Consider the following 14,353-nt stretch of genomic DNA (forward strand, 5'->3'; position numbering starts at 1 on the left):
TGGTCAGGGAACTAGAAGCCGCATGCGATTGCTGAGTGTTTACGTACCATAACTAAGAGTTTATATGCCATTAACTAAGACATGGTGCAGCCAAATAAATAAATGAGATGAAATAAATAAAATCTTCTTTAAAAAACAGCTCCTGAGTATATCGAGGTCTCCACTTTACACTACTGGACAGTATGTAACTACTTTCTTGAAGTTTCTATATGAAGACTATGTCTACTGTTCATTATATTTCCTGGTCTTTAGGAGAAGATTGTGTGGTCAGAAGTCATATCTCTCTGTAAACATTATTTTCCCCATGATATGAGGCCAAATGGAGCAACAAATCAAAATAAAGCATGAAGACTTAGGATACTGTTCTGCTGAATTTTATGACAAAATCAGTGATTCACCATATGCAGCAGTGTTACTATTTTCTGATGTTTCATTGTTGGAGTTATGATAGGGCTTACAGCTCCCTTCCTTCACAGACATAGGCAGCAGTTGAGACACATTTACAGAAACAGTCTTTCCCAAGTTCCTTCCACATTTTTTGATAATACATGTGTTTTTAAAAATGAAAGACATGTTTGCAGAAAGACATGTTTTCACTGGGTAGCTCAGTGAAATTTAAGGAATGATTGCACCTCTGGAGACCACAACTAGATCAAGAAACAGAATGTTTTCAGTACCCATGAAACTCTTCTCTGCTCCTTCTAACTCACTGTTTCCAAGACTATAGCTTTGTTGGGTATATTTGTAGCCCTGGATTATTGGGTATACGTTTGTAACTATTATGACATTTAATATTAGATCACATTGCATCTCTTGGCCTTCACATGAAAGGAATCATACATCATCTTTCTTTTGGACTTTTTTCCTCCATTCCATTACATCTTTGTGAGTTTATCTGTATTGTTTAATATTACTTTTGTTTTTTCATTATCATTGCTATATAGGACTTCACCGTATGACTATCAAAGGATTAATTGACCATTCAACTGTTAATGGGTAGCTGGGTATTAAGAGTTAGGGGCTACTATGAGCGAGTCTGAGTGAACTCTGGGAGTTGGTGATGGACAGGGAGGCCTGGCGTGCTGCAATTCATGGGGTCGCAAAGAGTCGGACATGACTGAGAGACTGAACTGAACGGAACTGACTGATGAGCAAAGATTAGGGCCCGCATATAAATTCTATTAATATAACTAATCTTTGGGTGATACATGTACAAAATCCTGGTGAGTACATTCATAGGAGTGGATTTCTTAGACCAGGATTACATCTGATCTGCTAAGTAGATACCACAGTTTTCCAAAATGTTTGTACCAATTTGAACACCCACCATCAGTGTATGAGATTCTTGGTTGATCCACAGCCATGCCAAAACTTGGCATTTTTGTCATTTCTGTTTCAGATTTCTTGATGGTATTTGATGACATATAAGTAGTGGTGATATTTCAATTGTCCTGATTACCAGGCATGTGGAATATTTTTCCACGTCTTATGTACTGAATAACTTCTTTCTCGAAGTTTCTGTTTGAAGACTCTGTACACTGTTCATTCTACTTTGTGGTTTTTAGGACATGCTTGTGTGATTCGAAGTTGTATCTTTGTGTGTGTGTGTGTGTGTGTGTGTGTGTGTGTGTGTATGATGAGAACCCGTCTTAATATTCATGTGTGCAAAAGTTATTTCACCATATGTTTTATATAGTCTGTGCTGTTTAGCGTATATATATATATATTTTAAATATTTATTTATTTAGCTGCACTGGGTCTTAGTTACATCATGTGGAAGCTTTGTTGTATCATGGAGGATCTTTTGTTGTGGTGCAAAGACTCTCTAGTTTGAGATCCCTGGCTTAGTTACCCTGTGGCATATAGGATCTTAGTTCCCCAACCATGGATCAAACCTGTGTCCCCTGCATTGCAAGACAGATTTTTAACTACCAGAAAACCTGGGAAGTACCTTTAGCATATATTTAAAATTGTAAGACCCTAGAATAACTTCTGTCTTTTTGTCTAAAATAATACATTATCTTTTTTAAAATACCAGCTGAGCCACATGGGAGCCCAAGAATTCTGGAGTGGGTAGCTTATCCCTTCTCCAGAGGATCTTCCTGACCCAGGTACTGAATTAGGGTCTCCTGCATTGCAGGCAGATTTTTTACCAACTGAGCCATCAAGGAAGTCCGTACAATACTACATTATCTTCTTTAAAATTTAGAAGGGAATGCATTTAGAATTGACCTGTTTTAAGATAAGGGCACTGATGGAGATAGTTTTTTTTCCTCCAGTAAGCTTCTTATTAAAAAGTTGTTTTATGCTTTCTTTCAATTTACTCTCATTTGTCATTGCTTCTTCCAGGTTACCATCACTTCATCCTTCCTGCTGACCTTTTCATAAAATATACTGATTCTCTCATCATCTTTTCTTGTCTCCTGAAGCCTTGGCAATTTCATAAAAGTAAACAAGGAAAGTTGGCTGTTGATGTCACAAATTTATATGAGCCATCCTGCTCTGAAGAATCACTGTTGTCATCATTTAAAGGGTATTATCTTGAATGACACAATAGCCTCCAGCCAACTGGCCATAGGAATAATTTTCTTCTTACAGACTGTGCTTGGAATCTGGGGCAATTTCTCCCTTCTGTATCGTTACCTCTTTCTTTACCACACTCTGTGTAGGTTGAGGGTCACAGATTTGATTTGCAAGCACCTGACTATAGCCAACTTTTTGGTCATTCTCTCGAAAGGAGTCCCTCAGACAATTACAACTTTGAGGTTGAAATATTTTGCCAGTGATTTTGCCTGCAAACTTATTTTGTATGTCGAGAGAGTGGGCAGGAGTATGTCCATTGGTACCACCTGCCTCTTGAGTGTGTTTCAGACCATCACGATCAGCCCCAAGTACTGCCGTTGGAAGAATCTTAAAGTCAAAGCCCCAAAGTACATTGCCTTCTCCATTTCCTTCTGCTGGATCCAGTGTATGTTTGTAAATCTCTTTTTTCCTCTGTATGCATTATATGTTTCTGAAAAATGGCACAGCACAAACATGACAAATACAAGAGATTCAGAGTACTGTGCTGCCACAGATCTTGAGAAAATCTCAGGCTTAATATATACAGCTTTGATAGTGTTCCCTGAAGTTTCATTTTCTGTGCTCATCTTCTGGGCCAGTGGCTCCATGATTCTCACCCTGTACAGACACAGTCGGCAAGTCCAGTATATTCACAAGGCTTGTGTGTCTCCCAGATCCTCTGCTGAGTCCAGAGCCACCCAAAGCATCCTACTCTTGGCGAGCACCTTCATGTGTTTCCACACCCTGTCCTCCATCTTTAACATTACTCTTGCTCTTTTTCATAATCCCAGTTGGTTGTTGGTGTATACAACTGGCCTGATTAATGTGTGTTTTCCCTTTATCAGCCCCTTTCTGCTCATGAGCCGTGACTCCATTGTATCCAGTCTCTGTTTTCTGTACATGAAGAACACAAAATCGCCTAATCTTAGCAGAAAAACATAAATTGTATGTTTTTAAAATTTTATGAAGTTATACTTGATTTCTCATGTTGTGTTAATTCTGGGTGTATAGCGAGGTGAATCAGTTATACATAGGTATGTATATCTCCTCTTTTTAGATTCTTTTCCCATATAGGCCATTTAGAGGATTGCATAGAGTTCCCTGTGCTATACAGTAGGTCCCTTCTTTTTTGTTGTAAACCAGGCCTTGGGGCATGTGGGACTTGGTTCCCTGACCAGGGATTGAACCCCTTCTCCCTGCCTAGAAAGGATTTCATCTTAACCACTGGACCATCTAAGAAGTTCCCACTAGGTCCTTATTAAAGTGAAGTCGCTCAGTCATGTCTGACTTTTTGCCTCCCCATGGACTGAAGCTGACCAGGCTACTCCTTCCATGGGATTTTCCAGGAAAGAGTACTGGAGTGGGTTGCCATTTCCCTCTCCAGGGGATCTTCCCAACCCAGGGATCAAACCTGGGTCTCCCACATTGCAGGCAGACACTTTACCATCTGAGCCAACTGGGAAGCCCTTATTAGTTACCTATTTTATATTTAGTAGTGTAGGTTTGGGGCTTCCTTGGTGACTCAGTGATAAAGAATCTGGCTGCCAATGCAGGAGACTCCAGTTTGATTCCTGGGTCAGGAAGATCCCACATGCCACAGGGCAACTGAGCCCATGCACCACAAGTAAGTACTGAGCCTGTGTGCCTAGAGCCTGTGCTCTGCAAGGGAAGCCACTGCAGTGAGGAGCCCATGCTCACCACAACTAGAGAAAGCCTGCACACAACAAAGAAGACCCGGCACAGCCTAAATAAATAAATAAATAAAATTCTACTTCTGATTCTTTAGTGTGTAAAGGGTAAAGGTTTTCCAGGCATATTTTCTATTCCTAAGATTATGGCAGAAAGTGAAGAGGAACTAAAAAGCCTCTTGATGAAAGTGAAAGTGGAGAGTGAAAAAGTTGGCTTAAAGCTCAACATTCAGAAAACAAAGATCATGGCATCTGGTCCCATCACTTCATGGGAAATAGATGGGGAAACAGTGGAAATGGTGTCAGACTGTATTTGGGGCGGGGAGGGGTTCCAAAATCACTGCAGATGGTGATTGCAGCCATGAAATTAAAAGACACTTACTCCTCGGAAGGAAAGTTATGAACAACCTAGATAGTATATTCAAAAGCAGAGACATTACTTTGCCAACAAAGGTCCATCTAGTCAAGGCTATGGTTTTTCCAGTGGTCGTGTATGGATGTGAGAGTTGGACTGTGAAGAAAGCTGAGCACCGAAGAATTGATGCTTTTGAACTGTGGTGTTGGAGAAGACTCTTGAGAGTCCCTCGGACTGCAAGGAGATCCAACCAGTCCATTCTGAAGATCAGCCCTGGGATTTCTTTGGAAGGAATAATGCTAAAGCTGAAACTCCAGTACTTTGGCCACCTCATGCGAAGAGTTGAGTCGTTGGAAAAGAGTCTGATGCTGGGAGGGGTTGGGGGCAGGAGAAGGGGACGACAAGGATGAGATGGCTGAATGGCATCACTGACTCGATGGACGTGAGTCTGAGCGAACTCCGGGAGTTGGTGATAGACAGGAGGCCTGGCATGCTGTGATTCATGGGGTCGCAAAGAGTTGGATACGACTGAGCAACTGAACTGAAATGAACTGAACTGAAGATATTTGCACCATGGGCTCAAATATAGAAACAATCCATGAGCAAGTTCTTAGTCCAGTTTAAATGAGGGCTTTTTCGTTGCTGTTTTTTGTTTTGATTTTTAATTAAGATATTTTTAAAAAATCAAAGTATATGTTATGTTAGTTTCAAGTGTAGACACCAAAGTGATTCAGTTATATGTATTTTTTTATTTTTCAGATTCTTTTCCCTTATATGTTTTTTCTTTTTTTTTTTTTTTTTTTTTACATTCCTTATATGTTTTTTCAAAATTTTGAGTGCAGTTCTCTGTGCTGTACACTAGGTCCTTGTTGATTATGTTTTATTTATGGTAGTGTGTATGTTAATTCCAACTTTCTAACTTATCCCTCTCCCCCTTTTCCCTTTTGACAATCAGAATTTTGTTTTCTATGTCTGTAAGTCTCTTTCTGTTTTGTAAAAAAGTTTATTTGTATCTTTTCTTAATAAAAGATTCCACATATTGATGATATTATATGCTATTTTTTTTTCCTCTGTCTGGCTTACTTCATTTAGTATGATAATCCCTAGGTCCATCCATGGTACTGCAAATGGCATTATCTCATTCTTTTTAATGGCTGAGTGATACTCCATTGTGTTTATATACCATCTCTTCTTAATCCACTCCCCAAGTGATGCACATTTAGGGGGTTTCCATATCTTAGCTATTGTAAATAGTGCTGCTGTTAAGATTGGGATGTGTCTATCTTTCCTAATTATAATTTTCTCTGGGTATATTCCCAGAAGTGGGGTGGTGGGTCATATGGTATTAATTGCTCTGTTTTTAGTTTTCTTAAGGAAACTGCATCCTGTTCTTGATTGTGGCTAGACCAATTTACCTTCCCACCAACAATGAAGGAGGATTCCCTTTTCTCCACAGCCTCTCCACCATTGATAATTTATAGACTTTTGGATGATGGCCATTCTGACCATTGTAAGGTGATATCTTACTAGTCTTGATTTCCATTTTTCTGATAATTACCAATGTTGGGAATTTTTTCCTGAGCCTGTTGGCCACCTGTATACTTTCTTTGAAGAGATGTCTATTTGGATCATCTGCCCAATTTTTGATTCATTTGCTTGAACTTCTGATATTGAGCTGTATGAGCTGTTTGTATATTTTGAAGAATAATCCTTTGTCAGTTGCATCACTTGCAAATATTTTCTTCCATTCTGTAGGTTGTCTTTCTGATAGCAGGAGTATTTTTTGGTTTGATGGTGTGGCCACCAGCCTCTCTTGCAGGATAAGTTTGTTGGGGCTTTAGGCTATGTAGTATTAGGTTGGCTTCTGGAGGAATTGGAGATGATAGGATTAGCCTGACACTCAGAAGAACTGGAGACTAAAGCTCAGCTACACAGACAGATCCTAAAGGAGCACAAGTAAAACACTCTGGGCACTCGGGCTTGGGTGATCCTCCCTGGTGGCAGTACTCCCTGTATCATAAGGTATCCATGCCAGGAAAATAACTTATCATCACTTCATGGGGAGAGGAAAACTGGAGCTCCAATTTGACTATTTTTTCTGAACTCTGACCCATGCATCTTTTCCATTGACAGATGTTATTTTTTTAGTCACTTGGTCATGTCCAACTCTTTGTGACCCCAAGGACTATACCCCACCAGGCTCCTCTGTGCATGGAATTCTCCAGGCAAGAATACTGGAATGGCAATGCCATTCCCTTCTCCAGGAGATCTTCCAAAAACAGGGATCAAACCCGGGTCTCCTGCATTGCACGTGAATTCCTTTACATCTGATCCACCAGGGAAAGTATCTTAACCCTGTAATCAAGCATTACAGTGAGTGGACCAGCTCTCAGTGAGTGCTGAGTCCTTCTAGAGGATTATTGAAACTGACTGTGGTTTGGGGAAACCCCACACTTGCAGTTAGTGTCAAAAACAGGCATGGCCTGACTGATGATGTTTCACTCTTAAACTCAGTTGGACTGAAAACTCTCACAGGGGAAATGGATAGTGGGCTTTGTTCAGATTGTGTGTTTGCCTATTGGAAAATGAAAAGCAGTGATTTTTCCCCTTAAAGTTCATGTCTCATCATTCATTGTATAACCAATGAGTGCTCATTAATGAAATTCAGCGAAAGTATGTACAAAGACCTCTGGTAACCATTCATTACTGCTGAATGGAGAAAGCAGCCCTGGCTATAGTTAAAAGAATAGCAGAGGACTTCCCTGGTGTCCAGTGGTTTAGAATCCACCTGTCAATGCAGGGGACAAGGGCTCGATTGCTGGTCCAGGAAGATAACACAGGCCATGGGACAACTAAGCCTGTGCACCACAACTACTCAAGACCATGAGTGTAGAGCCTGTGCTCTGGGAGAGTAGAATCCACCACAATGAGAAGCCCACACACCACAATTAGGGAGAAGCCCCTGCTCACTGCAACTAGAGAAAGGACATGTGCATAAGTGAAGACCCAGGACAACCAAAAATACATTTTAAAAAAAAAGAACAGTTGATACTGTCTGCTAAACCATCTGATCCTGTGTTTTCATTTGTGACAGGCACTTTTATAAATACCTCTCTGTCTTCTGTGGCTATTCCTCTGTTTGTACTTCATATCAGTGTTGGGATCTGTATTGCTAAAACACAATATTCTAGAAATGTCCATTATCACCATTTCCAAATTAATTTTCATTTATACAAATTTGTACAAATTAGGTCAATGATTTCTCTTTTTTTAAACTTTCTATTTTATATTGGAGTATAGCCAATTAATGGGGCTTCCTAGGTGGCACTAGCGGTAAAGAACCTGCAGGAGCCTAGGGTTCAATCCCTGAATCAGGAAGATCCCCTGGAGGAGGCATGGCTACCCACTTCAGTATTCTTGCCTGGAGAATCCCATGCATAGAGGAGCCTGACAGGCTATATTCCATAGGGTTGCAAAGAGTTAGACACAACCGAAGCAACTTAGCACACACATAACCAATTAACAGTATTGTGATAGTTTCAGATGAACTGGAGAGGGACTCAGCCATATATATACCTGTCTCCATTCTCCCAGGACAGTGATTTTTAATGTAAACTATCTACATATTCTTCCTTTTACACTTATCTCATTAAAAATTCATCTTGGACTCTCTCTGATTCCATGTATCTGCTGAGTACTTAAGTTAACCATGCAGCTAAATACTCTGAAGCTTAAAAGAATACAATGGATACTTAGTGGAACAACTTCTCAGGGAATCCTGGGAGACACATACATTTTGCTGCCTGTCCCTCCCAAGTCATGATTTCTACTGCTCCTTCCATCCAAGATCCTGTCTCCACTGTGAATCATGAAAACGTTAACGGTCTCTCCAAGCACGTCATCAGTCTCTTTGGAGACACTTACAAGAAAATTGGAATTGTTTTCATAATTAGAAACTGGGAAAATTTTTTATTATAAACATTCTCAGCTCCCCAAGACTATCCTGTCATTGCCACTACAAGAGAAATGGTAATTGCAGTTCTCAAGGGGATGAGGTCACAGATCACAAACACATTATCTCAGGGTCTGGCCGCCTCATTCTCACACACCTCCTGGCTCCATGACCTTTACACTGAGCCCACCCCCATGGCAATAGGAAGGAGTCAGGTATGGTAGTTTCTGCTTCAGTCTGAGAGGCAGAGTCAGGAAGGGAGGTAATCTGAGCAAGTGTTCATGTCTGGAAAAGAAATTCTGGTAGCTAGAGAAGGATCAGATCCAGTGGCAAAGCAGGACAGGGAGGCAGAATAATTTCTTAGATGTGAGCTGAGCTTCTAAAAGGAAACTAGGGTATTAGCCCCTGCATCAAATCTGATGGCTCCTAATATAGCCTAATTAAATCCTCACTGTGGATGATCAGTGATAAATAATCCCAATGATAAAGAAGGATCATTTGTTAGGTATTTAAGGACTATAGGGCTTTTAAATTTTTATTTATTTTATATGTACTTATTTGGCTGTGCTGGGTCTTCATTGATATGCAGGCTTTTCTCTAGTTGCAGTGCACAGGTTTCTCATTGCTGTGTCTTCTCTTGTTGCAGAGGGCAGGCTCAGTAATTGTGGCTCCTAGGCTCTAGAACACATTACTTTGCCAACAAAGGTCTGCCTAGTCAAGGCTAAGGATTTTCTAGTAGTCATGTATGGATGTGAGAATTAGACTAAAAAGAAAGCTGAGCACCAAAGAATTGATGCTTTTGGACCATGGTGTTGGAGAAGACTCTTGAGAGTCCCTTGGACTGCAAGGAGATCCAACCAGTCCATCCTAAAGGAAATCAGTCCTGAATATTCACTGGAAGGACTGATCCTGAAGCGGAAACTCCATTACTTTGGCCACCTGATGCAAAGAACTGACTCATTGAAAGAGACCCTGATGCTAAGAAAGATCAAAGGTGAGAGGAGAAGGGGACGACAGACGATGAGATGGTTGGATGGCATCAACATCTCAATGGACATGAGTTTGAGTAAACTCCAGAAGTTGGTGATGGACAGGGAGGTCTGGTGTGCTGCAGTTCATGGGGTTGCAAAGAGTCGGACACAACTGTGCATCTGAACTGAACTGAACTAGAGCACAGACTCAGTAGTTGTGGTGCATGGCTTAGTTACTCCATGGCATGTGGGATCTTCCCAGACAAGGGATGGAACCCCTGTCTCCTGCAATGGGAGGTGAGTTCTTTACCACTTAACCACTAGGAAAGCCCTTTATAATTATGGGTTTCAGAAAACAGTTGTCATGACCTAACATATCTTATCTTATTTTATCTAAAGTTTAACAGTATTCTCATTTGAATCAGTTCTAATGAGGTGGATGAAACTGGAGCCTATTATACAGAGTGAAGTAAGTCAGAAAGAAAAACACCAATGCTGTATACTAACACATATATATGGAATTTAGAAAGATGGTAACGATGACTCTATATGCGAGACAGCAAAAGAGACACAAATGTAAAGAACAGACTTTTGGACTCTGTGGGAGAAGGTGAGGGTGAGATGATTTGGGAGAATAGCACTGAAACATGTATATTATCATATGTGAAACATCACCAGTCCAGGTTCAATGCATGAGACAGGGTACTCAGGGCTGGTGTACTGGGATGACCCTGAGGGATGGGATGGGGAGGGACGTGGAAGGGGGGTTCAGGATGGGGAACACATGTATACCCGTGGCTGATTCCTGTCAGTGTATGGCAAAACCACTACAATATTGTAAAGTAATTAGTCTCCAATTAAAATAAATAAAAATTTTTAAATGTTCACCTAAAAAAATACATAAAGTTTAACAGTATTCTAACATCTATCTGCAGGCGGTGGCAGCGGCAGCGGGCCAGCACACTAAGCACAGGCGGCGGCGGACCAGTGCACTAAACGTGGCCGAGAGCTACCCAACATCTGAGGTAAGGGACAGCGGCCCAGAGTGCCAGGCTGTGAAGGCGCAGGAACAGTCGGGAGGAGCCACCCCGCGTCCGAGGTCAATGGCGGCCAGGAGGAGACACCTCACATCCAAGGTCAGGGCGGCAGCCGGGAGGAGCTACCCAGCGTCTGAGGTAATGGCAGCCGGGAGGAGACACCCCACGTCCAGGGTCAGGGGCGGCTGGGAGAAGCCACCTCGCGCCCGAGGCCAGGGGAGGTGACCCGAGGAGCCACCCTGAGCCCGAGGCCAGAGGCGGCAGCTGGGAGGAGCCACCCACGCCCGAGGCCAGGGCCAGCTGCCCGGAGGAGCAACCTGAGAAGCGGTGGCTGAGCAGGGACAGGAGGGCCTAGAGGAGCTATCCCCGTTGAAGGTCAGGAACGGCGGCAGTAAGGAGATACCCCTCGTCCAAGGTATGGAGCAGCTGCTGTGCTTTGCTGGAGCAGCAGTGAAGAGATACCCCACGGCCAAGGTAAGAGAAACCCAAGTAAGATGGTAGGTGTTGCAAGAGGGCATCAGAGGGCAGACACACTAAAACCATACCCACAGGAAACTAGTCAATCTAATCACACTAGGACCACAGCCTCGTCTAACTCAATGAAACCAAGCCATGCCTGCGGGGCAACCCAAGACCGGTGGGTCATGGTGGAGAGGACTGACAGAATGTCGTCCACTGGAGAAGGGAATGGCAAGCCATTTCAGTATTCTTGCCTTGAGAACCCCATGAACAGTATGAAAAGGCAAAATGATAGGATACCAAAGAGGAACTCCCCAGGTCAGTAGGTGCCCAATATGCTACTGGAGGTCAGTGGAGAAATAACTCCAGAAAAAATGAAGGGATGGAGCCAAAGCAAAAACAATACCCAGCTGTGGATGTGACTGGTGATAGAAGCAAGATCCAATGCTGTAAAGAACAATACTGCATAGGAACCATGAATCAAGGCAAATTGGAAGTGGTCAAACAAGAGATGGCATGGGTGAACGTTGACATTCTAGGAATCAGTGAACTAAAATCAATGGGAATGGGTGAATTTAACTCAGATGACCATTATATCTACTACTGCGGGCACGAATCCCTCAGAAGAAATGGAGTAGCCATCATGGTCAACAAAAGAGTCTGAAATGCACTACCTGGATGCAATCTCAAAAATGACAGAATGCTCTCTGCTCATCTCCAAGGCAAACCATTCAATATCACAGTTATCCAAGTCTATGCCTCAACCAGTAACACTGAAGAAACTGAAGTTGAAAGGTTTTATGAAGACCTACAAGACCTTTTAGAACTAACACCCCCAAAAGATGTCCTTTTCATTATAGGGGACTGGAATGCAAAAGTAGGAAGTCAAGAAACACCTGGAGTAACAGGCAAATTTGGCCTTGGAATGCAGAATGAAGCAGGGCAAAGACTAATAGAGGTTTTCCAAGAAAATGCACTGGTTACAGCAAACACCCTCTTCCAACAACACAAGAGAAGACTCTACACATGGACACCACCAGATGATCAACACCAAAATCAGATTGATTATATTCTTTGCAGCCAAAGATGGAGAAGCTCTATACAGTCAACAAAACCAAGACCAGGCACTGACTGTGGCTCAGATCATGAACTCCTTATTACCAAATTCAGACTTACACTGAAGAAAGTAGGGAAAACTGCTAGAACATTCAGGTATGACCTAAAACAAATCCCTTATGATTATACAGTGGAAGTGAGAAATAGATTTAAGGGACTAGATCTGATAGATAGAGTGCCTGATGAACTATGGAATGAGGTTCGTGACCTTGTACAAGAGACAGGGATCAAGATCATCCCCATGGAAAAGAAATGCAAGAAAGCAAAATGGCTATCTGGGAGGCCTTACAAATAGCTGTGAAAAGAAAAGAAGCAAAAAGCAAAGGAGAAAAGGAAAGATATAAGCATATGAATGCAGAGTTCCAAATAGCAGCAAGAAGAGATAAGAAAGCCTTCTTCAGTGATCAATGCAAAGAAATCGAGGAAAACAACAGAATGGGAAAGACTAGAGATCTCTTCAAGAAAATTAGAGATACCAAGGGAACATTTCATGCAAAGATGGGCTCGATAAAAGACAGAAATGGTGTGGACCTAACAGAAGCACAAGATATTAAGAAGAGGTGGCAAGAATACACAGGGGAACTGTACAAAAAAGATCTTCATGACCTGGATAATCACAATGGTGTGATCACTCATCTAGAGCCAGACATCCTGGAATGTGAAGTTAAGTGGGCCTTAGAAAGCATCACTATGAACAAAGCTAGTGGAGGTGATGGAATTCCAGTTGAGCTATTTCAAATCCTGAAAGAGGATGCTGTGAAAGTGCTGCACTCAATATGCCAACAAATTTGGAAAACTCAGCAGTGGCCACAGGACTGGAAAAGGTCAGTTTTCATTCCAATCCCAAAGAAAGGCAATGCCAAAGAATCCTCAAACTACCGCACCATTGCACGCATCTCACATGCTAGTAAAGTAATGCTGAACATTCTCCAAGCCAGGCTTCAGCAATACATGAACCGTGAACTTCCTGATGTTCAAGCTGGTTTTTGAAAAGGCAGAGGAACCAGAGATCAAATTGCCAACATCCACTGGATCATGGAAAAAGCAAGAGAGTTCCAGAAAAACATCTATTTCTGCTTTATTGACTATGCCAAAGCCTTTGACTGTGTGGATCACAAGAAACTGTGGAAAATTCTTCAAGAGATGGGAATACCAGACCACCTAACCTGCCTCTTGAGAAATCTGTTATCAGGTCAGGAAGCAACTGTTAGAACTGGACATGGAACAACAGACTGGTTCCAAATAGGAAAAGGAGTACATCAAGGCTGTATATTGTCACCCTGCTTATTTAACTTCTATTTAGAATACATCATGAGAAACGCTGGACTGGAAGAAACACAAGCTGGAATCAAGATTGCTGGGAGAATATCAATAACCTCAGATATGCAGATGACACCAGCCTTATGGCAGAAAGTGAAGAGGAACTAAAAGCCTCTTGATGAAAGTAAAAGAGGAGAGTGAAAAAGTTGGCTTAAAGCTCAACATTCAGAAAACGAAGATCATGGCATCTGATCCCATCACTTGATGGGAAATAGATGGGAAACAGTGGAAACAGTGTCAGACTTTATTTTTTTGGGCTCCAAAATCACTGCAGATGGTGACTGCAGCCGTGAAATTAAAAGACGCTTACTCCTTGGAAGAAAAGTTATGACCAACCTAGATAGCATATGTAAAAGCAGAGACATTACTTTGCCGACTAAGGTCCATCTAGTGAAGACTATGGTTTTTCCAGTAGTCATGTATGGATGTGAGAGTTGGACTGTGAAGAAGGCTGAGTGCCGAAGAATTGATGCTTTTGAACTGTGGTGTTGGAGAAGACTCTTGAGAGTCCCTTGGACTGCAAGGAGATCCAACCAGTCCATTCTGAAGGAGATCAGCCCTGGGATTTCTTTGGAAGGAATGATGCTAAAGCTGAACCTCCAGTACTTTGGCCACTTCATGAGAAGAGTTGAATCATTGGAAAAGACTGTGATGCTGGGAGGGATTGGAGGCAGGAGGAGAAGGGGATGACAAAGGATGAGATGGCTGGATGGCATCACTTACGATGGACGTTAGTCCATCGATGGACGTGAGTCTGAATGAACTCTGGGAGTTGGTGATGGACAGGGAGGCCTGGCGTGCTGGATTCATGGAGTCGCAAAGAGTCGGACACGGCTGAGCGACTAAACTGAACTGAATAACCCTACAATGGCCATAAGCTTTCAAGCCAAAGA

The 14,353-nt window shown here is 42.1% G+C and overlaps 1 protein-coding gene and 1 long non-coding RNA gene across 3 annotated transcripts in view; one reads left to right on the forward strand and one right to left on the reverse strand.

The window, feature by feature from the left end:
* The window catches only part of LOC101107129 (uncharacterized), a 37,092-nt gene that overhangs the window by 13,667 nt on the left and 9,072 nt on the right, over positions 1 to 14,353 (reverse strand). The window lies entirely within an intron of this gene.
* LOC106991540 (vomeronasal type-1 receptor 4) lies at positions 2,473 to 3,504 on the forward strand. The gene has a single exon (XM_015100056.3). It carries the CDS (start codon positions 2,473 to 2,475, stop codon positions 3,502 to 3,504), a length of 1,032 nt encoding a protein of 343 aa, XP_014955542.2.

Source organism: Ovis aries, chromosome 14, assembly GCF_016772045.2.
Source record: "Ovis aries strain OAR_USU_Benz2616 breed Rambouillet chromosome 14, ARS-UI_Ramb_v3.0, whole genome shotgun sequence".
NCBI classification, from domain to species: Eukaryota; Metazoa; Chordata; class Mammalia; order Artiodactyla; family Bovidae; genus Ovis; species Ovis aries.